This window comes from Pipistrellus kuhlii, unplaced genomic scaffold (genome assembly GCF_014108245.1).
Source record: "Pipistrellus kuhlii isolate mPipKuh1 unplaced genomic scaffold, mPipKuh1.p scaffold_m20_p_1, whole genome shotgun sequence".
Taxonomy (NCBI): Eukaryota; Metazoa; Chordata; class Mammalia; order Chiroptera; family Vespertilionidae; genus Pipistrellus; species Pipistrellus kuhlii.
The window spans coordinates 42,302,638-42,328,857 of record NW_023425404.1 but is presented as its reverse complement, the minus strand read 5'-3'; the positions used below and the strand labels follow the sequence as shown (position 1 = coordinate 42,328,857).

General features: G+C 37.6%; 1 protein-coding gene across 4 annotated transcripts in view; it reads left to right on the top strand.

Annotated features, from left to right (window-relative positions):
• UNC13C (unc-13 homolog C) overlaps nucleotides 1-26,220 on the top strand; it is a 503,072-nt gene that overhangs the window by 214,553 nt on the left and 262,299 nt on the right. For all 4 annotated transcript variants that reach the window (XM_045582381.1, XM_036441424.2, XM_036441415.2 and 1 more), the window contains 3 exons: nucleotides 5,423-5,642; nucleotides 19,064-19,291; nucleotides 21,155-21,296. In XM_045582381.1, coding sequence (XP_045438337.1) covers nucleotides 5,423-5,642; nucleotides 19,064-19,291; nucleotides 21,155-21,296 — 590 coding nt within the window. The remainder of the gene's footprint in view (nucleotides 1-5,422; nucleotides 5,643-19,063; nucleotides 19,292-21,154; nucleotides 21,297-26,220) is intronic.

Below are 26,220 nucleotides of genomic sequence, written 5' to 3'. Positions count from 1 at the left end.
TTATTCCACAAAATCCCACACTCTCTGTTCTTATCATCTTGCTTGATCTGGTCTTATTTTGCTGCTAAGAAAGCACCTTCTTTTCCCAAAGACGCGGTATGCCTCTGAGATATAAGAATCCTCTCCTATGAGATGTATTTTTTACATGTTGTCCTTGACTATTTACTGAACGAGTTTCTAAACTGACCATGATTACATCTCATGCTTTGTTTGAGTAAGAAATGTTTTATGTATTATTTATTTTAGAGTAATTTTCAATATGTCAATATCCCAAAAATCAAGAATGAAAAAGATTCGTGTTATCATTTTTCTGTGACTATGAAGATATACCCTCTAGTACTATAGTTGGCAAACTGCAACTCGTGAGCCACATGCGGCTCTTTGGGCCCTTGAGTGTGGCTCTTCCACAAAATATCGCGGCTTAGGCAAGTCTATTTTGAAGAAGTGGCATTAGGAGAAATTTAAGTTTAAAAAATTTGGCTCTCGCCGAAGCTGGTTTGGCTCAGTGGTAGAGCGTCAGTCTGCGGACTGAAGGGTCCCGGGTTCGATTCCGGTCAGGGGCATGTACATTGGTTTCGGGCACATCCCCGGTAGGGGGTGTGCAAGAGGCAGCTGGCCGATGTTTCTTTCTCATCGACGTTTCTGGCTCTCTATCTCTCTCCCTTCCTCTCTGTAAAAAATCAATAAAATATATATATTTTTTAAATTGGCTCTCAAAAGAAATTTCAATCTTTGTACTGTTGATATTTGGCTCTGTTGACTAATGAGTTTGCCAACCACTGCTCTAGTAAATTATTGAATATTTTCCTTCAACATCTACAGCTTTAAAATATTGGCATTTGTTTTAATACTCCATTCAATTGATTTTCAATGTGCTATCTAATAAACGTTTCATGTTTTCATTTTTTGAAAGTAGCTTCACTCTCTTTTCATAAAATGGATCCTGGCTCTTTAACAAAACCTAACCAAAGTATTTCAATGAAATTATCTCAGCCGTCTTTCCAAAACTCTGTTTTCTGTCAGCCTATTTAATTTTTTAGCAAGTGTTTCTTATATTATTACTCTTATGATAGCCTGTGGATTTAGAACACTGACTATATATCACTTGAATTCAATAAAAAGAAAATGGACATAAGTATTAGATGAAATGTATTAATCATTTCTTAATCTTAAAATATAAATTCTTCTTCAAAAATAACTTCTTGCTCAACTCTGCTTTCTATGTATTTCTTACTTTCCTATGTTCAGTAACACTCTCTTGTATTTCCACCCAGTGTTCTTTGAATTAGAATTAGAATTATTTTTCCTATACTAAGAGAAACAACAAATTACACCATATGACTGCAAATATAACTAAATTCCTTCCTTCTTTTATTAACTAAACCAAAAAAATGCTACATCATATACAAATACACACACACACACGCACACGCACATGTAAACACACATACACACACACACACACACACACACACACACACACCTACCTCTTTAGTCCCTCAACTCAGCTAGAATGGGAAACTATAACTGTATGGATAGCTCATGGAGCATCTGTAATGACAAAAATCATTCAATCCACTTTAATAATATTAAAGATACCCAGCTAGGTAGTAAAGGAGGAGCAAAGCTAAATAATGCATGCTCCTAATTCTGAAAAAAACTCTTTTTTTATTTTCTAAAGTTTTACATATGACTCCTTTTTCCTTGCTTGACCCCCACACTGGGCAAGCCCCCACCACCCCAGTGTCTGTGTCCATTAGTTATGCTAATACGCATGCATACAAGTCCTTTGGTTGATCTCTAATCCCTCCTCCCATGTCATTTGTCTCTAGATCTATTCTTGTTCATCAAATTATGTTGAGCATTTATATCCCACATCTGAGTGAGATCATGTGATATTTATTTTTCTCTAACTAGCTTATTTCACTTAGCATAATGCTCTCCAGTTCCATCCATGCTGCTGCAAATGATAAAAGTCTCTTCTTTTTTATAGCAGCATAGTATTACATTGTATAGATGTACCACATCTTTTTAACCCACTCATCTGCTGATGGGCACTTAGACTTTTTCCAAATCTTAGCTATTGTAAATTGTGCTGCTATGAACATTGGGGTGCATATATCCTTTCTGATTGGTGTTTCTATTTTCTTGGGATATATTCCTAGGAGTGGGATCACTGGGTCAAATGGGAGTTCCATTTTTAACTTTTTGAGGAAACTCCATACTGTTCTACACAGTGGCTGCACAAATCTGCATTGCCACCAGCAGTGCACAAGGGTTCCTTTTTTCTCCGCATCCTCACTTGTCGTTTGTTAATTTGTTGATGATAACCATACTGACAGGTGTGATGGTACTGCATTGTCATTTTTATTTGCATCTCTTGAATAATTTTGCCATTATTTTTATTGCAGTTGATTTCTAATATTTTTCTGCTCACTTTGTTTCTTTGCCAGCCTTCAGTTATATTTACACAAGAGTCAATTTCTGATACAACCTTCGGGTAGCAGTGTTTCTGTATTAATTTATGGAACTAAATGGCCCTTCTACCCAGTGTTTGGATTCTTCTTTCCCTGCTGCACTTAATCCTGGGTTGGTGGGACGGTCTTACCCAGAGCTGGTTTCCCGCTCATCTCTTCTTATTCTGATCCCCAGTTTCTGCAAAAACCACTTTCCCCTGCAGTTTTTATTTGGAAGGTCCTATGTACTGGGTTAGTAAGCAAAAGCACGGAGGAAAAAAAAAAAAAAAGACAAAATATCTAAGGTCTCTCCGGTTGAAAGTAAGACAGGGCTTCCAATTATAGCCACTCTCCCCTTCAAGATGCAGTCTCTGCAGCAGAGCCGGCTGCTCTAGGAGAGATTTCAGCAGCAGTAGAGGCTGACCAGCTAGAGGAGCCTTGTCTGCTAGTCCCCAACAGTCCTATGGAATATAGATATCTCTCACTCATACATACACACACTCCCCGCACATACATGCACTCTCCTTGCACTCTCTCATTCATACACTATCTTGCAGTCTGCCGTCCCATCAGTCGCCATCTTCATGAACCTGAAAGAACTCTTAACAGTTCTTTGCAACACATCTTCATTATGAAATGAACTTGAGAGATTTACTTGGCACAGCTACCTTTGAAAAGTGATAGCTTTAGTTGTTCTGCCTATATAAACCCTAATATGGAGTCTCCCCCTTCAGGTATTCCTTTGTTCAACCATCCTGCTGCTCGGTAGACAAGAAGCATAAAAAGCTCTGACTAGATCCTCATGGGTAGCAAGCCTGGATTGTGCTGTTCAAAGTTATAAAAATTGTTAGTAAAGCTTAAATCCATAGTAGAGAATCTCCCAGGGCCATTACCAAACATATTTTTGGAAAATACATAATGAGGAAAATCTATAATAATAAAGGTTTAATATACTAATTAGACCAGATGTCCTTCCAGACATCCTTCTGGATGACCTTCTGGACAAAGCCAGGTCCTGGGTGCCTGCCAGCAGCCAGAGGGAAGCCCAGGTCCCAGGCGCCAGAGGGACAGCAGGACCTACTCTTGCACAAATTTTGTGCATCAGCTTCGAGTATAATAATAAAGGGGGAAATGCTGTTACCATACTGTGGAATTGGAAAATAATGGGAAGATGGTCATTTCAATGCTGTGAGAAGATATTCCCAAATGAGTTTTAAGGATGATAAATGCAAAATATAAATGCCTCTTTTCTGGCAATACTTATCAGCGAGGCTCTTACAAGATTTAGGTAAATATCCATTTCTTATGCATCAGGCAGTTGTGTGAAATTACCTGTAAATGTAACTTCAGGGAGTGCTAGTCTTTCTCTCAGGAAGTCACCTGCATAGTGGGATATGAGAAGTCTAGAGAAAGACTCATCCAAACAAGCCTCTTTTTTATTGATTGACATTTGTTGTTGGGAAATCTATCACCAATACTACTACTTAGTATTTACTGTTTTTGAAGTCTGTGGATGTTACCATCATATAATTAGATCTTCAAATAATACATTAGACAGGGCAGAGAGGACAGTGAAGCTTAGAGACCTTAAATCGTTCTGTATATTATAAGACTTTTGGCAGAACATTCATTCATTCCACACACAAAAAAATCTGTCGTGTCCCTATTACGTGCCAGGGGCAATGACAGGCACTATTTAGGCACACGAAGGAGAGAAATATGAAAGATGCTTGTGGTCTAGCACAACCCATTTTAAATATCATGTAATGTGGCCTATGCGTAGGATCTCAGACTTCCTAGCTATCCATTTCGTAGATTTTTTTCAACCCACCAAAGGTTTGTTATTAGAAAGTATTTCATGTGTTACAATATTAAAAACTATATACTTTTAAAATACAAAATACCATGTGAGGGTGCCACATTTAACCTTTATCTGCTGCAATTCCTTTCTGGTGAATTAGTTGTTCTGCTCTTTCCTGCAGGATAGATAATGAAAGCAGTTCTTTGCAGAAAGAACTACAGAAGCATTAGAGGCCTGGTGCAAGACATTTGGGGGTGTCCATCAGACAGGCCAGCATCCTCTAGCAGTCTGGGATCCCTCACTCCTTACCACTTGGCTCCCTGCTCCTTAGCACTGTTGCTGAGGCAGGAGAGGCTCCCTCCACTGATGCTATGCTTGCCAGCTGTGAGCCCATCTTCTGGCTGAGCAACGTTCCCCTTGAGGGAGCACACTGACCACCGGGGGTAAGCTCCTGCATTGAGCGTTTGCCCCCTGATGGTCAGTGTGCATCACAGTGACAGGTTGTTCTGCTGTAACAGTCACTTAGGCTTTTATTATAGAAGCATAGCTTAGGGATGGGGAGGTGTGAAGTGTCAGGGAAGGTACAAAGTCATTTTAGAGAAGCTTGGGTAGGATCCAAAAGAGTGCTGAGGATGATTCTAAAAGGTTAGAGTCAGCATTGAGAATACATTTTATCCACTTTATAGATTACCATGAATGAACCTAGACTAAGGATAGTAATAGAAATTCTTTTTTGTTTTTAATTAATATTTCCTGGGCACTTATTTAAGCCTGAGATTAGGTTATGCTCTGAGGATCCATGTAGATTTGAACCAGATTGGTTTCATCCTTGTCCTCACTGAGATTAGAGTATAGCAGGGGAAGAGACATTGCCAAGTAATTTGAGCTCTTTAGTGCTATGCAAGAAGCGCATACAATAGTAGAGCCCATCCAATCCCATAGATAAGGGAGTTCTTTGAGTTTATAAAATTGAAGAGGGCCCTAGAACACTGAGAGGAGAGTGAATGAGTAGAATTACTGCGCTTACTGTCTTCATTTAAATGAGTAATCAAGGGACTCTCTCAAAAATAGCATTTTCAGGGAAAAGTGATATGAATTGTTTTATGTTGAAATTCCCTAAATCCATTGACTTGGCTTGCCTGAGGAACTTCTCTCTTCTTGACAGAAAATGCATGTCTTCAAGAAGACCTTGCAGGCGTTGATCTACCCCATGTCTTCCACCACCCCCCACAATTTTGAGGTCTGGACAGCTACGACACCAACCTACTGTTACGAGTGCGAAGGGCTCCTGTGGGGCATTGCCCGGCAAGGCATGAAGTGCTTGGAGTGCGGAGTAAAGTGCCATGAGAAGTGCCAGGACCTCCTGAACGCCGACTGTTTGCAGAGTGAGTACTAGGCCAGGCTGAAGAGGTGGTTTTGCAGAGCCCTCCTTATCCTATACGTTCTCAGGTTAGTCCTCTGAACTCTTGCTAGTTTTCCTACCATGTATCCAAAGAAACACATACTGCCCATTCAGTCATGTAGTTGAACTTGGTGCGATTCCTACAGAGTTGAACTCACTTGGTGCAATTAGATTTCTCAGAGTGAGAACCTAGAGTCGAATTGCACTGACACCCAGTAGGAAAACTTTACAGGATTCTTAGTTGATTTTATCATTTTACCTCATCACAGCCCCATGGGGGTAAAAGGGAATATGTAGAGTCATGTTCCTCAAACGGGAGCTAATACACATTCCCGTGATTTCACCGTGATTCCAGCAACTGGAATTTTTCCAAGCCTATTTTGTGTCTGATTGAAGGAGCCATCTTCTTCTACATCCCATGCACAGGCCTTAGATTGGAAGGTCTTGTGTTTGAATGTCAGAGACAAACCTACGTTACCAGATCCGTGACCTTAATCAAGAATTTAAAATTTGGGGCTTTATTTTCCTCCACCAAATGAACAGGAATCACAAATTTACCTCAGAGAGTTATTGGAAATAGTCTCTTCTAATTGTCTGGCACACAGTAGATACTCGATGAATCTTAGTGGCTCTTCCAACTTTCACACTTTCAAATAGGTACCTGTGTCAACCTTCATAACATGTGTTACCTTAAATTTTCCATTTTCAAAAATTTTTTTATTTTTACTGATACTTTAGATTCAGTCCAGAAATGTCAAAATATCACACTCTAAAGTACCTATTATGGCCTTTCACTGCCTTATTTATTTGGTCATGTGTGCTGACCTTAAATAAGTTAAAAAAGCATTGCCCAAGAAATATATTTGAACATGGATTTTTATTTACAAATAATGTGGGGGTTTTTTCACATTTAAACACTATCCCTTCTGTTCATTGTTTATATAAATGTGGTCAATGTTAGGTTCATGGGTTGCTGAAATTGAGAAAAGACAGAGGAAAATGTCAAAGTTAAAATTAAATAAGAAATGCTTTCATGGCTGGCATTTATAATAACAGGAACATACATTCTAGAGTTTTCTCTACCTGATTAGTATTCTTCCTACACAGTCAGATCAGATTGAGTCTATTAATGGTAAAACATGTATTTTTTATTAAAAAATTGTAATATATATAGCTGCTAAGAGGAAGGGAGATTAACTAAATATTGCTCAGCTAATTAAAATCTCATAATTCAATTAAAATCCAACCCATTTGTTTAGAAAATGAAGTGTAAAATAAGCATCTAAAAATAAGGTAAAGGACATTTGAAAAACAGATAGCAAAAGTATTTCCATCTTGAAACAAATGGCCTGAATCCCTTTAAACAAGATACAGATCATAGCTGAGAAATGAGCTTAACCTTTTTTCAATCTTTTAAAGAACAGAAATATCACCCATTTATTAAGCTTTAGAAACATTTTCATAATTAATTTCCTTTTCTTAAGACAATATATATTATTGGATTTTGGCCAATAAATTAGGCAAATTTTTCATTGAGATTATTCATAAAAATGTACCTATAAATGGGAAAAATCAACAATAGTTCAGAAAGTAGAAATATATGTTCCAGGAAAAGGGTATTTTTTTTTTAAGTAACACCTCCTTTTTTTTGCACAAAAAAACAACAACAAAAAACTTCCACATTAAACACAAATGGGTTTTCAAGTATATGAAAAGTTTTATCACTTTCCACAATAGGTAGCAAATTAAAAATTCTTCCTATGGAATCAGTAACATTTCTTTAAGAAATTTCTCTTGATCATTGCTTTAAGCCAGATATTTACAGCGGGAACCCCTTGCATGAGATATTTCCATGTATGCTATCATTGAAAAGGAAAGAATAAAAAATTAAGAAGTTAAGAGAAATCAGAATTGGAAGGTGTAACTAATGCAACCTCCTCAAAATGGTCATTCAGTCTCTGAACACCTCCGGCGGGAATTTATTATCTTGATAGACAGCTAAATTCATCATTGGAAAGTTCTAGCTTATTAATTAAAATTTGAACTAAGTCCATCCTGCCTCCTCTAACTTCTATTATTTAAGCCAAATCTTACCTCTAAACACATTGATTTCCATAGCATATAACAGTTTTCATATACTTGAAAGTAAGTTTTCTTCAGGTTTCTAGATCTCATTATTTTGCTAATCTTTTTCTGCAGTCTGTCAATTTACACACATATTCTCTCTCATACATACACAAAAGAAAATAAAAATACTTTGCACATGGCCTGACCAATGACCCATGCAAACGAGAGAGTATTTAAATTTACTTCAAATTGAATTGAGTTTGTTATTTCATTTCCATCAAGTGTTAGGTCTTTGACTTATACATTTGCAGTCAAGTGGGATTAAATAGATTGCTATAAAATCCCATTCACTGCTTCAGTACTTCTTTGTAGGTTCAGAGATAATAGGAAAACATCAAATAAGTTCCCTGAACAGTCTCATCTTAGCTCCTCTTTGACTAAGTTTACTTGGAGGTGCTTCTTATACTTGTCGGTCTTCCTGGCCCAAGGCTCTTAGCTATATAGTGATTGCTGGGAACAGAGGAGACGAATGAGAAACAGAAAGATCAGTCCCTGAGAAAGAGAACTGGCTTTTCTTCCTGTCTCAGTTCCAGGACAGTGGCAGTAGCCAGGATCTGACTGCCCCCCTCCCCTTTTTGTAAATTAACTCATTTGGGTCTTGCTGTCTAAAAATATATTTTTATTTATAATTTTCATAAAAGCTTAGGTGGTTGAAGAATTGTTAGTGACCTGAATGATGTTAATATAACCCATAAGGAACTTGCTATTACAGTTATGAGAGCAACTTTAATCTAGAAAAAAAATGCAAAAAAAAAAGTATATATTGTCTGGGATGAGGATGTGTCAGCATGAAGCATAGGTAAAGGAGAGATTGTATATAAACTATTTTCTTTATCTTTTCAAATTGGAAAGGAGACTTCAATATTGGAAAAATAATGTAAATATCATGGTACCTTAACCCAAGGGGCCTTTACTTCCTTCCACATTTCCAAGGAAAGAATCCCAGAGTCCCACTGAATAAACATTCTGCCTAATTAGGTTGGAAACTATTTCTCCAAAAGTTAAAGAAAGCAGCATCTACTGGGCATTTGTTTGTTTGTTTTTGTTGTTCTTTGTGTTCCCCAAGGACATTGTATAAAGCTCATGTGTCCTAATTATTGCCCATTGCCAGTTCATAACATTAGGAAGTCTGGCTAGTGTACTCCTTGTCTGCAAACTAGATACTGATTCTCTTTCTTTGTATTTGTGTTGCCACATTTTGCAGTAGTGATATTTTAAGATGGTTACCTGTATGGAGCAGCTTCTGTGGGTGGGAGCTCTATTCTGAGCTTTCGGAGCTCAAAAAGGAGTAATTGATGTTGTCCCTCAATGCAAACCTATTTTCTATAACTTAATTCAGATGATTAGATGTGAACACATATCTTGGAAACTTTTGACATCTACTCTTCCAACAGCAATTATACAAAATATGCTTATGTAATGAATACTCAGGAGACGTAGAACTAGGATTCTGTGTATTCACAGCTATACAGGGAGACCATAGCCTTTATTCCCCCTGATCTGCTTAATAATATCCATTTATTAATGAGGAACTAAAAACTATAGTTAGAAATGTCATGTAATGATTTGAATATCATTCTTTCATAGAACCATAGACTTTTAGAGGAGCCTTTAGGATCAGTGGATTGAGATCACACAATTTAGTATCTTGTCCAAAAAAAAAAAAAGAATCAAGTGGATATCATAGTTAGAGTTAGAGCTCAGGTCTATGCACTCCAAGCCCAGTGTTCTCTCCTAATTTGTAAAGAAATACACAAACTGGGCTCTATATACAAAGGAGAGAAAAATGAAAGTTGTTGACTTTTATTTGTAGTGCTTTTCCAGTCTCGCACAGACTTTCCCTGTCTGTAAGACATCCTGTGCCGCCCAGATAGATCTTGGCCTCACTGAACTTCCTATCATAATGATGCCTCAAGGCCTGTCCATGGACAACCCTCCAAGCTTGGCGCATACCTCTATCACAACATGCTATTGCATTGACTCTTCAACCACACTAAAGAGGAAACAATCTGACACATTAATTTGGGCAAAAGTGGAATCAGTAGTTAAGCTACTTTAATACAATGACCAATTCCTTAACCCAAAAGAATAAACTAATAACGGAGTACTTTCAATTGCAGGGGCTTCTGTAGGGGGATGAAAGGGTAACTCTGCCTTACATTATGTTATACAGGTATCAACATAAACATAAGAAAGATCTGGTTTCTCATCCTGCTACTACTGGACTTTTTCTTAAAACTTTTTTGAACATCATGTTCCACATGTGTGGAAAGAGATGGGAATACCTGTTAATGCCCTCCAGCTAAAGACTGCCAGGAACACACTTTAAAAGTTTAGTTTATTACACATTGCTGAAGGGAGCATGCAGAGCAGAGTGCACTGTACAGTGTCTCAGTAAGAGGGTTTTAGACAGCAGAGGTTTGCCTGGATTTTGTCTGGAAGTGAGAACAGCTCTATGAGTCTGCAGGTTTACAAACCTTACCAATAAGGAGGGGGCACTTGAGTGAAGCTAACAGCTCTACTTAGTAAAGAAACAGTGGCTGCTTAGTTAGAACGGGGATGTTTGGTATTTGGAATTTTGTGACCTTGTATTCTTTTTGTGTTTATGTTACTGGTAGAGGTGGAGGTCTGGGGTGCTACAAGGAAATGAATTTCCTGAGGCCCCACCCCGGAAGGATGGGGTTTTTGGGGAAAGCTTTATTGGTGATGTAACATTTAGGAGGTTCTCCTTCAAGGTCCCACCTTTGTCCATCTCCTCACCATGGAAGAAGTCTCATCTCAACTTCAGAAGGGCCAGAATTAAGGCCACTGCCCAGAATCTCTGTTTCGTATTATAGTCTAGTCCAGTCCAGTATCTGGTTAACTTGGCTTGTGTTCCCAGCTCCAGTCCAGCATCCCAAGTGTGAAGTCTATGTTGCCATGAGCTGTGTGGCTGCTTAAGGCCACATGGCATGGGTGAGGGCAGGTCACAGAGCAAGCAAGCAAGTGGGAGAGGGAACAAAAAGCAAGAGAGAGAAGGGGAGAGAGACGTTTTAACTTTGCATCTCTTGTAGTGTTTACCCCCTGACCAAGCCATTGTCGCCCAGGCTAGGCTGACAGGCAAGCATTTTCCCCGCATCACTCCATCTTCACTGTGTATGCACTCATCCCTTCTGCTCCATCCCTCCCCACTCCAAACCCCCCCGCACCCTGGGGATTTGTAGAACTGGTGGTATTCTGGGGAGTGTGATGCTGCAGGTTCCTGGTGAAGCTGCCCAGATAACTACCCTCCCCATTGCTCACTTTCTATTATTAATATTAATAATCAGTTACTATGATAACACTTAGAAAAAATATAAAGTGCCCTCATTTGTGTCATTTTGCACTGTCATGGAATGACTGTGTGTGAGGTGGCTGTCCTGTGAGCTTGCTCATGTCCAACAGGAGAACAGCATGGCCTCCCTCAGTGCCAGGTCAGCTTCCAATGACACTGAACTTGTGTCAGTTAAGTTCCTGGCTGTCAGAGTCTATGTAAAAAAAGATGGGGGGAGAGGGAGGGAGATAAATCGAGTGCTTAAATTTCTCATTGTTTTATTATATTTTGCTTGTTTTTTGAAAAGAATATGAAGAAATCTAAGTAACTAAAAATAGCAAGATAAAAAAGGTCTTTTCTCCTTGCATTCCCCCGTGCTTTCTTCTTTTTCCCCCATACATAGTAAAAATAATTTGGAAATTGTTCATTTTAAAACAATTAATCCATTCCCCTAATTCATATAGATAGTTTTTTATTCTAAAATTTTAAAAAAGAAAGTATGTAGATAATGCTTATGGGATGTAGTAGCTTTGACATACTGTGAGTGGATTCCTAATTTTGTCTTCTTTTAATATGAAAAGGTTTCCAAATTTCTTCTAAATGTTTGCATTTACAATTAGTAGGACAATTTAATAAGGTGGAGGTGGAGGGGGAAGAACTGTTGCTTTTTGTTCTTTTTTGGGACCCAAGTTCACTGACAGTGAAGTCACTTCACAGAAGGTGGCGGTGAGGGGACCACTCTTGGGAGTGGGAGATGATGCTATGCTAGATCCCTGTTCCCCCAATTACTTTTCTGCTAATTATCAGTCCTTTGTGGGTTTGCCAGAAATCCTGGGGAGTGTGTGGTTTGATTATATAAGACAAAGAGGGTGGCTGAGTTGAAGACTGGGGGAGTTGCAGGTTGGTCCTTGAAAAGAATAAAGACATGTTCAAAGAGGAGGGTTAAAGATTATCTTGGGTGCAAAGCAACTAAAGAGAAAGGGTAGGCAATTCTAAGTACATGCCCACCTACATGATTTCATGGGAAATAAAACCAGAGAGGCACCGGGCGCAAGCCCACCTACGAGATTTTACTGGCAAGGAAATGGAAAACAACCAAGTTTTTCATATAAAGGTCCTAGAACCCTTTGGGTTCACCAGCCCCAAATGCAGGTAAGGATTTATGATGTAAAATAATAATCGTTATATTTATTATTGCTATTATAGCAATAATATTGTATTATTGTATTATTATATGTATATGTAAATACCATGTATAATATAAATAACACTTAATATTATAATAAACATTTGTTATTATTATATGTTCTAGTTTCTTAAATTCTATTTTCTTTTATCCTCAAGCACTTCATTGGCTCCCGATGAGCAGAGTTATGGAGCATTTAGCATATGGTAGACATTGCATGTGGCCCTTGGGAGAGTTTTCAGGGAGCTGCTTCATGGGTCAAGTAAAGAACCATAAAATTTTTCCGTGTGAAATTCCTTTATAAGTGCTTGTATCTTCATCCTTTTGACATTCTGAAATCCCTAAACGTGTCTAATTATTAGTATTGAAACTATAGTCATTTTCTCACTTAATCCTTACAAAGACTCTGTTAAGGAGGATATTACTGTTTTTTTTCTTTTGTTTTTCAGATGAAGAGATTAAGTTTTACAAAGATAAAGTAACTAGCCCAATTTCAAATGGTTATTAAATGACAAACCAGGATTCACACCCGAGCCTGTTTCCTCTATACAAAAGCATCATGAGCCACTATACTTATTTTGTTTTACCTTATTTAAAATTGATTTTCTTGATATATTTCTTCCATTCATATTTGGATTTATGCCCTTGTTTTACACGGATGACTAAGTGCATGAGATAGATAGGCCAACCAAATTCTGCTTTCTAATGATGGGCATGGCACCAACAGCTTTTGTTTTCAGAAAATTCCAAATACAAAGCTAGGGGCAAGGTATAGTTTATATCTACATAAGGTGTTCCCACCGCACATTTATCATTTTACACTAGATTTATTCTTGTTATTGCAGGATTATGGCCTAGCACATTAAATGAGATTCAGAGCTAAATGAGTTAGATATGGTAATCATTTTATTTTAGACCCCCCTAAGAAATATTTTGTCTTTGTATATTGAGTGTATCCTATTTTCCAAGCATTGTGCTAGAGACTTGAAAAGCACATTTAAGTAAATTGAGGTTGGTCTTACAGGCTAGCATATAGGATATATTTATAATTCAGGTAGCTATGACAGTGGTGATGGATAAATATTCAATAATTTCATGAGGTAGTTGCTTGAAATCCACCATGTTAAGCATAGTTACACCATAAAAATCTGCTAATGCTACAAATCAAGTTTGTTGTTTTATTGTTGTTGTTTGTGTTTTCTGTGTGTGTGGGGGGGGGGGGGAGTTGGATGTGACCACTGAGTTTAGAAAACCTCTTCATCTGTTAATGAAGATATAAGATCATTTGCTGAATTGGAGGGTAATAGGGGTGAGATAGGTGAAGAGAGTTGAAGTGTTTGGATCAGCTGTTGAGAAAAATAGTCAAGAGGAGACTGAGACCAAGGAGAATATTGCAGTTGGTAGGTATAGATAGATAATTATTTGGAAGATGCACTAAAATTATAAATTGCCATATAAAGGTGGTGAAATTGTGAGTTTCACATGAGATGTGTATTTTGGGTAATAAATAAAAACTGGCTGTCTCATTAAATTATGTAGAAGAGAACCCTGTGGGATAAGTTTGCCTTTGTTTAAGGTTGAATGCTTTTGCAGTTTTGCTGTGCATAATTGTATTGACTGATCTGTCAACTAATTGTTTTTAAAAATAACAATGATGCATTTCATTTTTATAATGTATTATACTTTACAAAGTGCTTTTACTATACATTGTATCTTTTTATTTGATTTATTTTTATCTCTGGTTGACATATTACTATATTTCAGTTAGGTTTTAGACACTTTAAAGGAAGACTCATACAAATGCAAAGTTTATCTCTGATAATTTTGAGGTAAACAGAATATTCAGGACAATTTGTACCTATTTAAGAAATTGTGTGTGTGTGTGTGTGTGTGTGTGTGTGTGTGTGTGTGTGTTTTAAGACAATATATCTGGGTTTACACAACAGGGCAATAAAAAGTACTTATAGATTAGTGACAAAAATTAATTATGAATTGTCTCTGTATCTCTGAACTAAACAAATCACAGTTGAATTACTTTTTTCAGATCAAAAATATAAAAGTAGATCTTTTAAAAAGTTATGTATATGGAGTCTCCCCCAAAACTGTATACATACATTTTGAGTAATTATAAAGGGAGTTTTTATTAAAATACATTTTATTTTCAAAATGGAGCTATCAGCTGTTAAAGTGTATATACATTTTTTGGGGGAACACCTTGTATTGATATGTTTCCTAGAAATAACAGATAAAAGGCTTAAACATAGGTCTCTGCTAACTTATTCTCTTAGCTTGACAACTTCACAAGTTGTGGGTCTGTTGTCTGTACAAGCTAGAGATTTTCTGCTCTAACACCAAGAGTATTTGTGAATGTGATGCTTTCCGAACTGATTCTTAAAAAGAATTCAGGGAGTAATCATTAAGTACAGAGATTTGATTTCTTTAAATGAAACATCTCTTGACATTCCAGCCTTGAATGTAATAGTTTTTACTTGAATGAGCATCTATTATGTGGTGGTAGTCAGCTGGCTCTTCCTAAATTTAGAAAAAAATTATCCAAAATATATTTAACTGTTGGGGACTTTCATACTTTTTCCTGGAGCCTTTTGGGAACTCATTGCCATGAAGATAATAGTTGTTTGGAGTATTGGAGGGAGCCAGCATTTTTATGATACTTCTAACTCTGAACATTTTTAGAATGGCCTTTGCCAACCAAACATTTGGGACACTTTTAAAAGATTAGGTAACTTTTCAAGCCATCGCTGTTCTTTCTATTTAATAATGATTCCAGTACTTGTAAAACCTGCTCATTGAATAATTCTGTTATTGGTGGGGTGCCCTCTCTGTCCCCACCTGCTACTGGTGAAAGTAGAGCTCTTGGGATGCCACGGGGAAAATAATTTCCTGATCCCCCCTCTCCGCCCCCAGCGGAGGATGAAGTATCCTGGAAAGCTTTATTGGTGTAAAATTAAAAGGGTTCCTCTCCAAGGTCCCATCCCCTTTGTCTCACCATGGAAAACGGTCAGCGACGTCTTCAGCTCAGCAAGGATTAAAGCCACTGCCCAGAGCTTCTGCTCCATGTTCAAGCACAGTCCCGCCAGCATCTGGCTGGCTTCGCTCCTGTTCCCTGCTGCAGTCCATTGCATGTGGGATCCACGTGGCTGGTGAGTGCATGGGCAAGTGCGGGTTACAGAGCAAGTGAGAAGCAGAAGAGCAAGAGCAAACAAACAAGAGGAACACAATTCTCTGTCTGGGATCAAAGCTGGGAGCCTAACCAAAAACCCTTCAGGATTTTGTGTGCTTGTAGTGGCTCCACTCCCCTAGTCCGTTGTCTTCTCCCAGGTTTCACTGACTGACCAGCACCTGTCATATGTCACCTTGGCTTCCTTGCTCATGTGCCCATCTTCCCCTTTGTTGGACCCCTAGCCCAGTGGTTTACAGGGAATAGATCTGTGGTTTTGTGGGGTGTGTAAAATTACAGCTTCCTGGTGAAGCTGCCCAGAGGACTATGTTTACAATGTCTGCCCTCTCCTTTGCTCTCTTCCTGTTATTAATATGAACTAGCTAGCTCCAGTGGTAACAATTGCAACCAGTGGTTAGTCTGGCCTTAGTTAATTTTGCTGTGTAAGAATTATATACTGTGAAGTTATGCCAACGTAAGCAACATCCAAACCTGTAAGAAATTTTATGAGTTTATTTGAGGCAAACTCATGTCAACTGCCAGGAAGCAAAGCCTCCGGGGACTAAGAAAATGCTCCAGAAAATGATGCTTTTGCATCTTATTTTATGCATTAAAATCAAAAGAGGAGGCATAAGTGGATGACATGAAATCTATTGGTGATAAATTAGGGAGGCAGGAGAAAGTAAAGTGAGGGTGCCGAAGCTGGTTTGGCTCAGTGGTAGAGCATTGGTCTGGGGACTGAAAGGTCCCAGGTTCGATTCCAGTCAAGGACATGTACATTGGTTGCGGGCACATCCCCGGTAGGGGATGTGCAAGAGGCAGCTGGTTGATGTTTCTCTCTCATTGACGTTTCTAGCTCTCTATCCCTCTCTCTTCTTCTCTGTAAAAAATCAATAAACTATATTTAAAAAAAAAAAAAGAAAAAGTAAAGTGGGGAACAGGAGGACACCTCTGGGATTGGATAAAAAGTAAAATGATAGACACATTTATTTTACTCAGGGGAGTACAGGACAGTTAGCAGTTAACAATTAACACAATAACAATGAGAATGAGGAGATTTGTGTTCTTTGCTCAGGTGCAGTGATTGTGCTTGGAGGGGAAATCATTTTGTTGGTACAAAGGCATCTTTATCAGGTATGTTATCCTAGATGCAAACCCAGGAGACTGCATCAGTTAAGAGTGACTTTTGTTAGGGAAAAATGCTGCCCTAGGACATGACTACTACCATGCAGTGCTTTTAAAAGAGTTAACTTCAGACCATCCCATGTGGTTACTTGATGTCTCTGAGTTTGTAAAGCAGCCAAGAAGGCCTTCCCTGAGCTTATCAGGTTTAGTATGTGGCACCTTTTGGTCCACAGTTATTAAAAAATTACAAAAATGCTTAATTGCTTAATGGTACATAATCTAGGAATGGGTAGCTATTCTAGGGCATGTTTTAACAGAGGACAAGGGCATTTAGAATGGCAAATTATTTTAAGTGGAATGCACTAATTTATAGTACTATTATTTTTAAAATTTGACTTGTCCTCAAAGATTCTTTTGTGTGTTTTTTATATTATTATTATGTAGGATAAAGACTGGGAATCTGTTCTTTCTACCAGAAGACTGGCCCTCTCTTTTAACTGTCTCTAATTACACCTTGATTATTATTAATAAATTTTTCCACTTTGGTAAATAAATGTTATACCTTCAAATTAATAAAGATTTTCACTAAATGACTACTGTCAAATTGTATATGAATTTCTAAAAAAAAAATTTAGTAGTTGACCTTTTCTCTTTTAGCTTCTATACTTAAATTGGCTTAAGATTCAACAAATCCAGTTCAAAGAACATTACTGAGGCTATCCTTTTAGGAGGAATTGTGCAGATAACTTATCCCATTTAATCTTAACATCTTATGAAATATTGTATGAATATATCTATTTTCAGAAACATAATATTTCAATAAATCTAATACACGGTGGAATCCTTGGGTACAGGAATATTGGAATAATTATTATGAACACAAGTTTTTTATTCTTTTCACTACATCTTAAATGCTTCTGCCCCCCCCCAAAAAAAACAAACAAAAAACAAACACAAAAACAAAACATTTGTTTTCAGCAGTGGCAGTTCCTATAAATGGGCTTTTGCTCTCTCACTTCAAACTCACTGAAAAACTATGAGAGTTGAAATCATGGTTCACTAGTTACTTGTTCTGTAATACTGAGCAACCTAGAGGCTAGACAAAGCACAGAGAATATCTGACTGGTAATTGGAAAAGGTGAGGGATCCAAAAACAAACTATTCCAAATACTTCACTGCCAGAAGGATTTGTGTTAAAAACAAACAACAAACAAACAAAAGCCCAGGAATTTGAGATCAATCATTAAAAAATAATAAAATAAAATAAAATAAAATAAAATAAAATAAAATAAAATAAAAAGTCCTAGAAAAAAATTAAGAGTTTTGAGTGGAAAGTGAGAATTCAGTCTGTTCAAAACCATGGCCTTATTATAAAACAGCTAGAGGCCCAATGCATGAAATTCATGCATGGAGGGAGGGGACTATCCCTCAGCCAACCTTGTACCCTTTCTAATCTGGGACATCCCTCTCACAATCCAGGACTGCTGGCTCCCAATTGCTCACCTGCCTTTGCCTGATTGCCCCTAACTGCTTCTGCCTGCCAGCCTAATCACCCCCTAACCACTCCCCTGCCAGCCTGATCAATGCCTAACTGCTCCCCAGTAGGCCCAATTGTCCCTAATTGCCCTCCCCCTACTGACCTGGTCACCCCTAACTGCCTTCACCTGCAAGTTTAGTTGCCCCCAACTGCCCTCCCCTGCTGACTTGGCCACCCCCAACTGTCCTCCCCTGCATGCCTGGTCCCCCCCAACTGTCCTTCTCTACTGGCCATCTTGTGACCACATGGGAGTGACAGCCATCTTTGACCACATGGGAGTGGCCATCTTGTGTCTTGGGGTGATGGTAAATTTGCATATTACTCTTTTATTAGATAGGATAAGTCTATGGTCTCTCCAATACTTTAGAGGTTTTCTAGCCCAAATATTTTTTAAACAGCAGAATCATTTTCATTTCAAGTATGATCTTACTCTGTATTTTAAAATACAACCAATAGTGGTGGCTTTTATTTTATAAAAAAATTTAATCATTTAATTCTGATAAATTGCATCAACAAAAATATTAGACACTTTGGATGGACACAAGTATTTGAGATATTGATTTTGAGTGATATTTGCCATATATATTTCCTATTTGATTTGGTTATCCATTTAATAGATGTGTACAATACATATTACATTTGATTGTGTTCATTCTTTTGAGAGGCTTTCAATTTTGTTTTTGAAAACTCAAACCAAATATTTGCACAACCCCTGATTTATTCCAATAGTGCAAGTGAGGAAACTAGGGCTCAATGAGGTACATTCACTTGCCAAAAACACAAATTGCCTGAATCTCAGCATTGTGACTTGTACTCATATTTTCCAAAAAAGCTTCTCTGACTCCTCAGAATAAAAGCATTCGTTCATTCTCATGTTCCTCCTCCTTTTCCTCCATTTCTTGGGCCATCTGAAAGTGACCAGACACACATTTACACCACTGTTGATTTTTCCATTCTAGGAGCGGCAGAGAAGAGTTCTAAGCATGGTGCGGAAGACAAGACTCAGACTATTATTTCAGCTATGAAGGAAAGAATGAAGATCAGGGAAAAAAATAGGCCAGAGGTTTTTGAAGTAATTCAAGAAATGTTTCAGATTTCTAAAGAGGATTTTGTTCAATACACAAAGGCAGCCAAACAGAGTGTATTGGATGGGACATCTAAGTGGTCAGCAAAAATAACCATTACAGGTAAAAACAAATCTTTAAAACTTTTTTTGTCTAGCATTGAGTTTTTATGTCTTAGAAATCACTGTTTAAAATAATTGCAGATAAAATAATTATAATTTTCAATCTTGTCAGTGTTGACAAGAAGTCTAATTGGTATTTCAAATTTCTAAAATATATCAATATAATGGATAACTGAAGTAATGTCTCATTCTATCTGTGTTTTGTTTAATCAAAAGCTAAGTCTTGATCTAATCGAAAGCTCTTCCAGCAGAAGAAGGTTCTGTTTTACAATACACCCATCAATATCCTGCACTTTACAAAAGATTATTAGCTTGGTTGCTTCCTGCAAAAAATAAATTGCAAGGGTACCCAATAATCTCCTCAGCCAGTTTTTCTTAATAAGAAAACAAATAATATTTTACTTATTCCTGGATCAATAACTCTCATTCATTTGATTTCTGAATCAAGAAAATTTGAGTTTAGTGATGTCTAGTAATTTGAACTTCTGAGGTTGCTTGTAACATTAACAGTAAGTGTGTTATTTATTATGCTAAGATTTACCAAGCTCTTAACTTACTGATATAGTATTTACAAGGTAGGATAAAGATGATTCTTTTATTGGGTTGAGTTGATCAGTACTGACAGCAAACTCATAAATAAATAATTTTAAATTATAGGCCTTTGAATTATTTTGGGGAAATTTTTGGATATTGTGTGTGCATGGTTATTTCTCTATAGATGTATGTAACTATATATATATATATATATATATATATATATATATATATATCCAGACATACATTTATATCACTGTGTGTGTGTGTATATATACTGGAGACCTGGTGCATGAAATTCATGCATGGGTAGGGTCCCTAGGCCTGGCAGGTGATAAGGACCAACCTGTGGGGCAACCGGTGGGGCAGTCAGGGGGCGGGGGGCACTGCTGGAACCCACCTTAGCTGGCTCCATCTCCACTGCCACCACTGGTTGCCAACTGCAGGGCTACCAACTGGGTGATTTGGGGTGGGAGGGCCCCCCACTGGCACCTACCTACCTTGGCTGGCCTGGGCTCTGCAGGCTGGGAGTAGCTCCTGCATTGAGTGTCTGCCCCATGATGGTTAGTGTGCATAATAGAGACCAGTCGTTCCACTGGTCCACCGTTGTCGATTTCCATATTAGGCTTTTATTATATAGGATATAAAAGCCTAAGCTACTGCTCGACTGGTCACTATGATACGCACTGACCACCAGGGGGCAGATGCTCAATGCAGGAACTGCCCCCTGGTGGTCAGTGTGATCCCATAGTGAGAGCACAGCTCAGCCAAAAGCCTGACTCACTGCTGTGAGTGCAGCTGCAGCCTATCCCGCCGCTGCACAGTGCTACCCCTGGCAGTGGTGGCAGGCCAAGCAGGGCCCAGATAAGCCGGAGCTGCATGGCGCCAGGCCTGGCTCAGGCTCCTCCCCTGCTGCCTGCCACTTTGTGCACTACTACATCCCTCGGGGTATGTGGGACTGCTGGTTTCAGCCTGATCCCCGCAGGCCTGGCCCCTGAGGGGTTCCTGATAGCGAGGGGGCGCAGGCCAGGTTGAGGGACCCCACCAATGCACGGATCTGTGCACGGATCTGTGCACGGATCTGATTAATACAATTGATATTCACTACAGGCAAAAGCATATTAGTCCAAAGGAAGACTTTAATGTACAGTACCCTGGTATTCATAATTTTATTAAACATCTTTAAAAAGTCGTGCTGCTCATGAGAATAAAAGCAAAGCAATAGGGATGCATCTTCAAAACCAGGGACAAAGTGATAGAAAAGTTCCCTTCATTATTATTTGTTTCTGGGGAAACCTTTATATTAAAATGTTTATTTTTGTTATTTCAGTGGTTTCTGCACAAGGGTTGCAGGCAAAAGACAAGACTGGGTCCAGCGATCCATATGTTACGGTTCAAGTTGGAAAGAACAAAAGAAGAACTAAAACCATTTTTGGAAATTTGAATCCTGTATGGGATGAGAAGTTTTATTTGTGAGTATATAATGAGAAACTATTATAAATAATACAACATCTGAGTATATGCATTTGAGATAGGCATGCAAGATATACAAGCAGTTATCTCATGTTGATAGTACTTATACAAATTACAGAAAGAATAAAACTAATGTTATAAACTCGTTTAATGCTCTCAAGATAGTTATTATTTATTGTTCAGCTTTGGAAGCAAGAGATAAGAAGAGTATTTCAAATAAGAAAATGTAACAGCATTTGGGTGACTTTGCAGGGGGGAAAAAAAGATTACAACCTTATCTGTAACAGGTTGACCTAACATCGCTAAGAATTACAGGCTTGATTCAACAATATTTGACATCTGAAGATTTATGGCTAAAGACAATGAGAGACTTTGGATAACACCTGGCCCATCACATATATACCAGCCTGTGCTGGTGGAATGGTTGCTCATAACTTTTACAACCTCTCATTTTCCCAGGTCATTTATTTTTAAATCTCTTACGTCTTGTACCAAACAGCAAGAAATCATTTTTTTTCCCTCAAGGATTCTTTTATTTACTTATTTTTTCAAATCCTTCTTGAAGAGACATAAAATGAGTTCCAATAATCATTTGGTAGAAACGAAAATCCCTAACCATGAATATAAAGGCAGTCTTTTTTTTCCCCCCTACTCTCTTTGCTAATAGTTTTAAAATGGATCTCATTAGCATGCTAAGCAAGCAATCCCAACACAAACAGCTTGTTTGGGAATGTGGGCAATAGTATGTAAGAGAAATAGAGTGTCTTGTGTATGGAGGCTGATAAGAAATGTGTTTGGAAAATCACTTGAGACCAAATAACAGGATACCATAGTCTGAGTCATACCATAACAGAGGATACCATAGACCGAGTTAAGGGAATTGGATTGTTTCTCCCTTAAAGACTAATGGGAGAAACTGTTCTATTTTTTAATTGAATTTATTGGGATCACTTTGGTTTTGTGTGTACAATTCCATAGTATATTCTCTGCATATTGTGTTTCCACCATCCCAAGTAAAGTCTCCTTTCATCACCATTTACCCATTGATCTCCCCTTTATTCTCTTGGACTCCGTTAACCCCACTTTCCCTCTGGTAATCACCATTTTGTTGTCAATGTCTAAAAGATTTTTGGGGGTTTTGTTTGTTTGTTTGTTTTGTTTTGTTTTGTTGAATCCCTTTACCTTTTTCACCCATCCCTGCAACCCAGCTCCCTCTGACAGCTGTCAGTTTGTTCTCTGTCTACGAGTCTGTTTCTATTTTGTTTGTTAGTTTATTTTGTTCATTACCTTACGCATATAAGTGAGATCATATGATACTGTCTTTCTCTGACTGGCTTGTTTCATTTCATATAATATTTCTTTGCTTTCTAACAGAAGACAAGAAATCATTCACTAGGCACGAATTCAAATTCCTAAGGCAGTCAAGTAAATGCATAAAACAAGATACCAGCAGCAAAAGGGAGGGACAGGGACTGTGGCAAGCCTGGCAGCAGGTGACTGATAGAAAGGGGGCAGCTTCTGTCACAGTGCCGTCCTGGCGATGCAGTGCAGCTAGAGCTTTCTCAGGAGAAGATGGACATTTTAAAGTGTAAAAACAGCTTTATTAAGGTATAACCGACAAAGCATAAAATCCACATATTGAAAGGGTACAATTTTACCTTTTGATATATGTATACACCTCCATGAAGTCATCACCACAGACAAGATAATGAGCATCCCCACCCCCTCAAAAAGCCTCTCAGCCCTGAAGCCATCACTGAACTCCCCGAAGCCAAAGCAGTCACTGAGCTGCTTTCCCATGCTAGCGGGAATTTTTCATTTTCTAGAATTTTATACAAATAGGTAATTCAGTATGCACTCTTCTTCTGTATGGTTCCACTTAGCAGTTACTTTGAGATCCATCCATGTTGTAGGGTTTAGGAAAAGTTTTTGTGTTGTTGTTGTTTGTTTGTTTTTATTGCTAGGCATTGTTATATCAAAATATCAGAGTTTATGCGTTCATCTTATGATGGATATTTGGTTTTTAGCTATTAAAAATAAAACAGTTAAAAAGACTTGTGCATACATATGTGTATGGACACATGTTTACATAGAATAACTGGATATATAATAGGAATATGTTTAATTTTTAAAATAGTTTCCCAAGTGGTTGCACCATTTTACATTTCCACTACTACTATATGGGAATTCTAGTTCATAAAAATATGACCAATACTTAATAAAACCAGTCTTAAATTTTACTCATTCTAATACGTGTGTAGCGGTGTCTTACATTATTCTAATGGCTAATGACTTTAAACATCTTTTTATGAGCTATCCTTCATCTTTTTTAGGTAAATGTCTGTTCAACTATCATACCAATTTTTGGTTTTGCATTTGTTTAAATGTTATAGTTTCATGTTTTACATTTAGGTCTATGATGCATTTTGATGTAATTTATGAATATAGTGTAAGTTATAGACTGAATCTCATCATTTTATATATGGATATTTTAAAAGTACTATCTTTTCTCTGCTAAATTGCTTTTGTACATTCGTTGAAATTCAGCTCTCTCTATATGTGTGGATCTATTCCTAAATTACCTATTGTCTTCCACTGATGTATTTATCCATCTGTATGCCAATACCATGAGTTATTGATTACTACAGTTTTCCTTTATGTCTCAAAATCAGGTAGTGTTATTCCTCTAACTTTTTCAAAGTTATTTAAGCTATTTTAGAACCTTTGAATTATTCCCATATGAATTTTATAAAAGACATCATTTTTTTACATACATGCATTTATAAAAGCCTGATATAATTTTGATTGCCCTATATTCCTGGCTAAATGGGAGTGATAAGACCAGACATCCTGGCCTTGTTCTCTACCTTAGATGAGACACATTATTGATTAACTATGATATTAGCTGTAGGTTCATTGTAGATGCCATTTATCCATCTTCTATTCCCAATACGCCAAGAGTTTTGTTCAGAAATGGATTTTGTATTTTACCTGAAGCTTTTACTACATCTATTGAAAAGATCATATGTTTCTGAGTGCCATTTTAAAACTTTACTCTGAAGATATTGCTCCAATGTCTTTATGTTTGAATCGTGTTTTTTGTTTTGTTTTTGATAAAAAAAAAAAATCTGTGATGCTCATTTTTGTTCCTCTGTACATGTCTTTATTTTTCCTTTACTTGCTTTCTTAAAAATGAAATTTATTGGGGTGACATTACTTCATAAAATTATGTAAGTTTAAAGTGTATAATCCTACAAAATACCATCTGAATATTGCATTTTGTGCCCTCCTCCAAAGTCAAATCTTTTCCATCACCATACATTTGACCTTCTTTGCCCTTTACCACCCTCAGTTTATGACTGTGTTTCCTTTATTCATTTGTACAATTTAATTATGGTGTGCCATGGTGTAGTTTTCTTTGTTTTTGTATTTAAGCTTTGTTGAGCTACATAAAACTGTAGGTCTACTGTTTTCTTCAAATTTGAAAAACTTTTGGCCATTATTTTTTTTTTTTTAATATTCTTTCTGCCCCTACTGTTTGGAGATTCCACATGTATATGTGTATTAGATCTCTTAAGGTTGCCCACAGCCTAAAGATGCTTTGGGTTTTCTTTCTCTCCATCTCCTTCTTTCTCTCTCTCTCTGTACTTCACTTTGGATTATTTTCATTGCTATGTGTTTAAATTTAGCAACTTTTTATTTTGTAATATCTAATCCACATGTGTCAAACACAAGGCCCGCAGGCCAAATCCGTCCCACCAGGCCTTGCAATGTGGCCCGCACCGCGCTGTCATCACTGTATTCCGCTGCGTTTCCATCACAATGACAGTTTATGACTGTTCAGTAAACCATTCGGCCCGCGATTTAGGCTGGATTTTAGATTTTGGCCCCTTCTCTGATTGAGTTCGACACCCCTAATCTATTGATTCAAGCCACTGTATCTTTCACTTCATATATTTTATTTTCTATCTTAGATCATTCAAATTGGATTTTTGCATTTTCCGTGTCTCCACAAAGCATTCTTCTTTTTATTAAGACTATTTTTTTGAGAGAAGTATTCAGTTCACGGATAAATTAGAGTGGGGGGGGATATAGTTATTTTTAATACATCTCCTACCTTACATCTGCACAGCCTTTCCCCACCATAGTGGTGCATTTGTTACAACTGATGCACCTACATTGGCACATCATTATTGCTCAAAGTCCATAGCTTACATTACGGTTCACTCTTGGTGTACATTCTATGGCTTTGAACAAATTTATAATTACACATACTCATCATTATGGTATGTTAACTGCCTTAAAAGTCCTCTGTGCTTGACTTATTCATCCCATCTCAGTCCCATGGCAACCACTGATTGTTTTACTGTTCCCATATTTTTGCCTTTTCCAGGTCATATGCAGTTAACCCTTAATGGGGGGTTAAGTAAGTTGCACTGAACCTGAACAATTAAAAATCTGAATATAACTGTTGACTCTACAATCAGCCCTTTGCATCAGCAGATTCAATCAACTAAGGATCCAAAACAGTATTTTGGGTGTACAGTTGGGAATCTGCAATTGGGAAACCACAGTTAGGAATAAAAAAAAATTGGCTTTGATCCATGATTGGTTCAATCAGCAGATGTAAAACCAACTGATAAGAAGAGCCAATTGTATTTATTGGAAAAAATATCTGCATATAAGTGAATGCTTCTATGTCAAACCTATGTTGTCTAACTGCAGTTGGACTCAGACAGCCTTTTCAGATTGGCTTCTTTCACTCAGTAATATACATTTAAGCTTCCTCTATGTCTTTTTGTGGCTTGATATCTGATTTATTTTTATCATTAAATTAGAGGCTCAGTAAACGAATACATGCACAGGTGGGTCCCCTAGCCTGGCCGGCAATGGGGGCTTTTCAGAGCCATTTTGCCCTGTCCA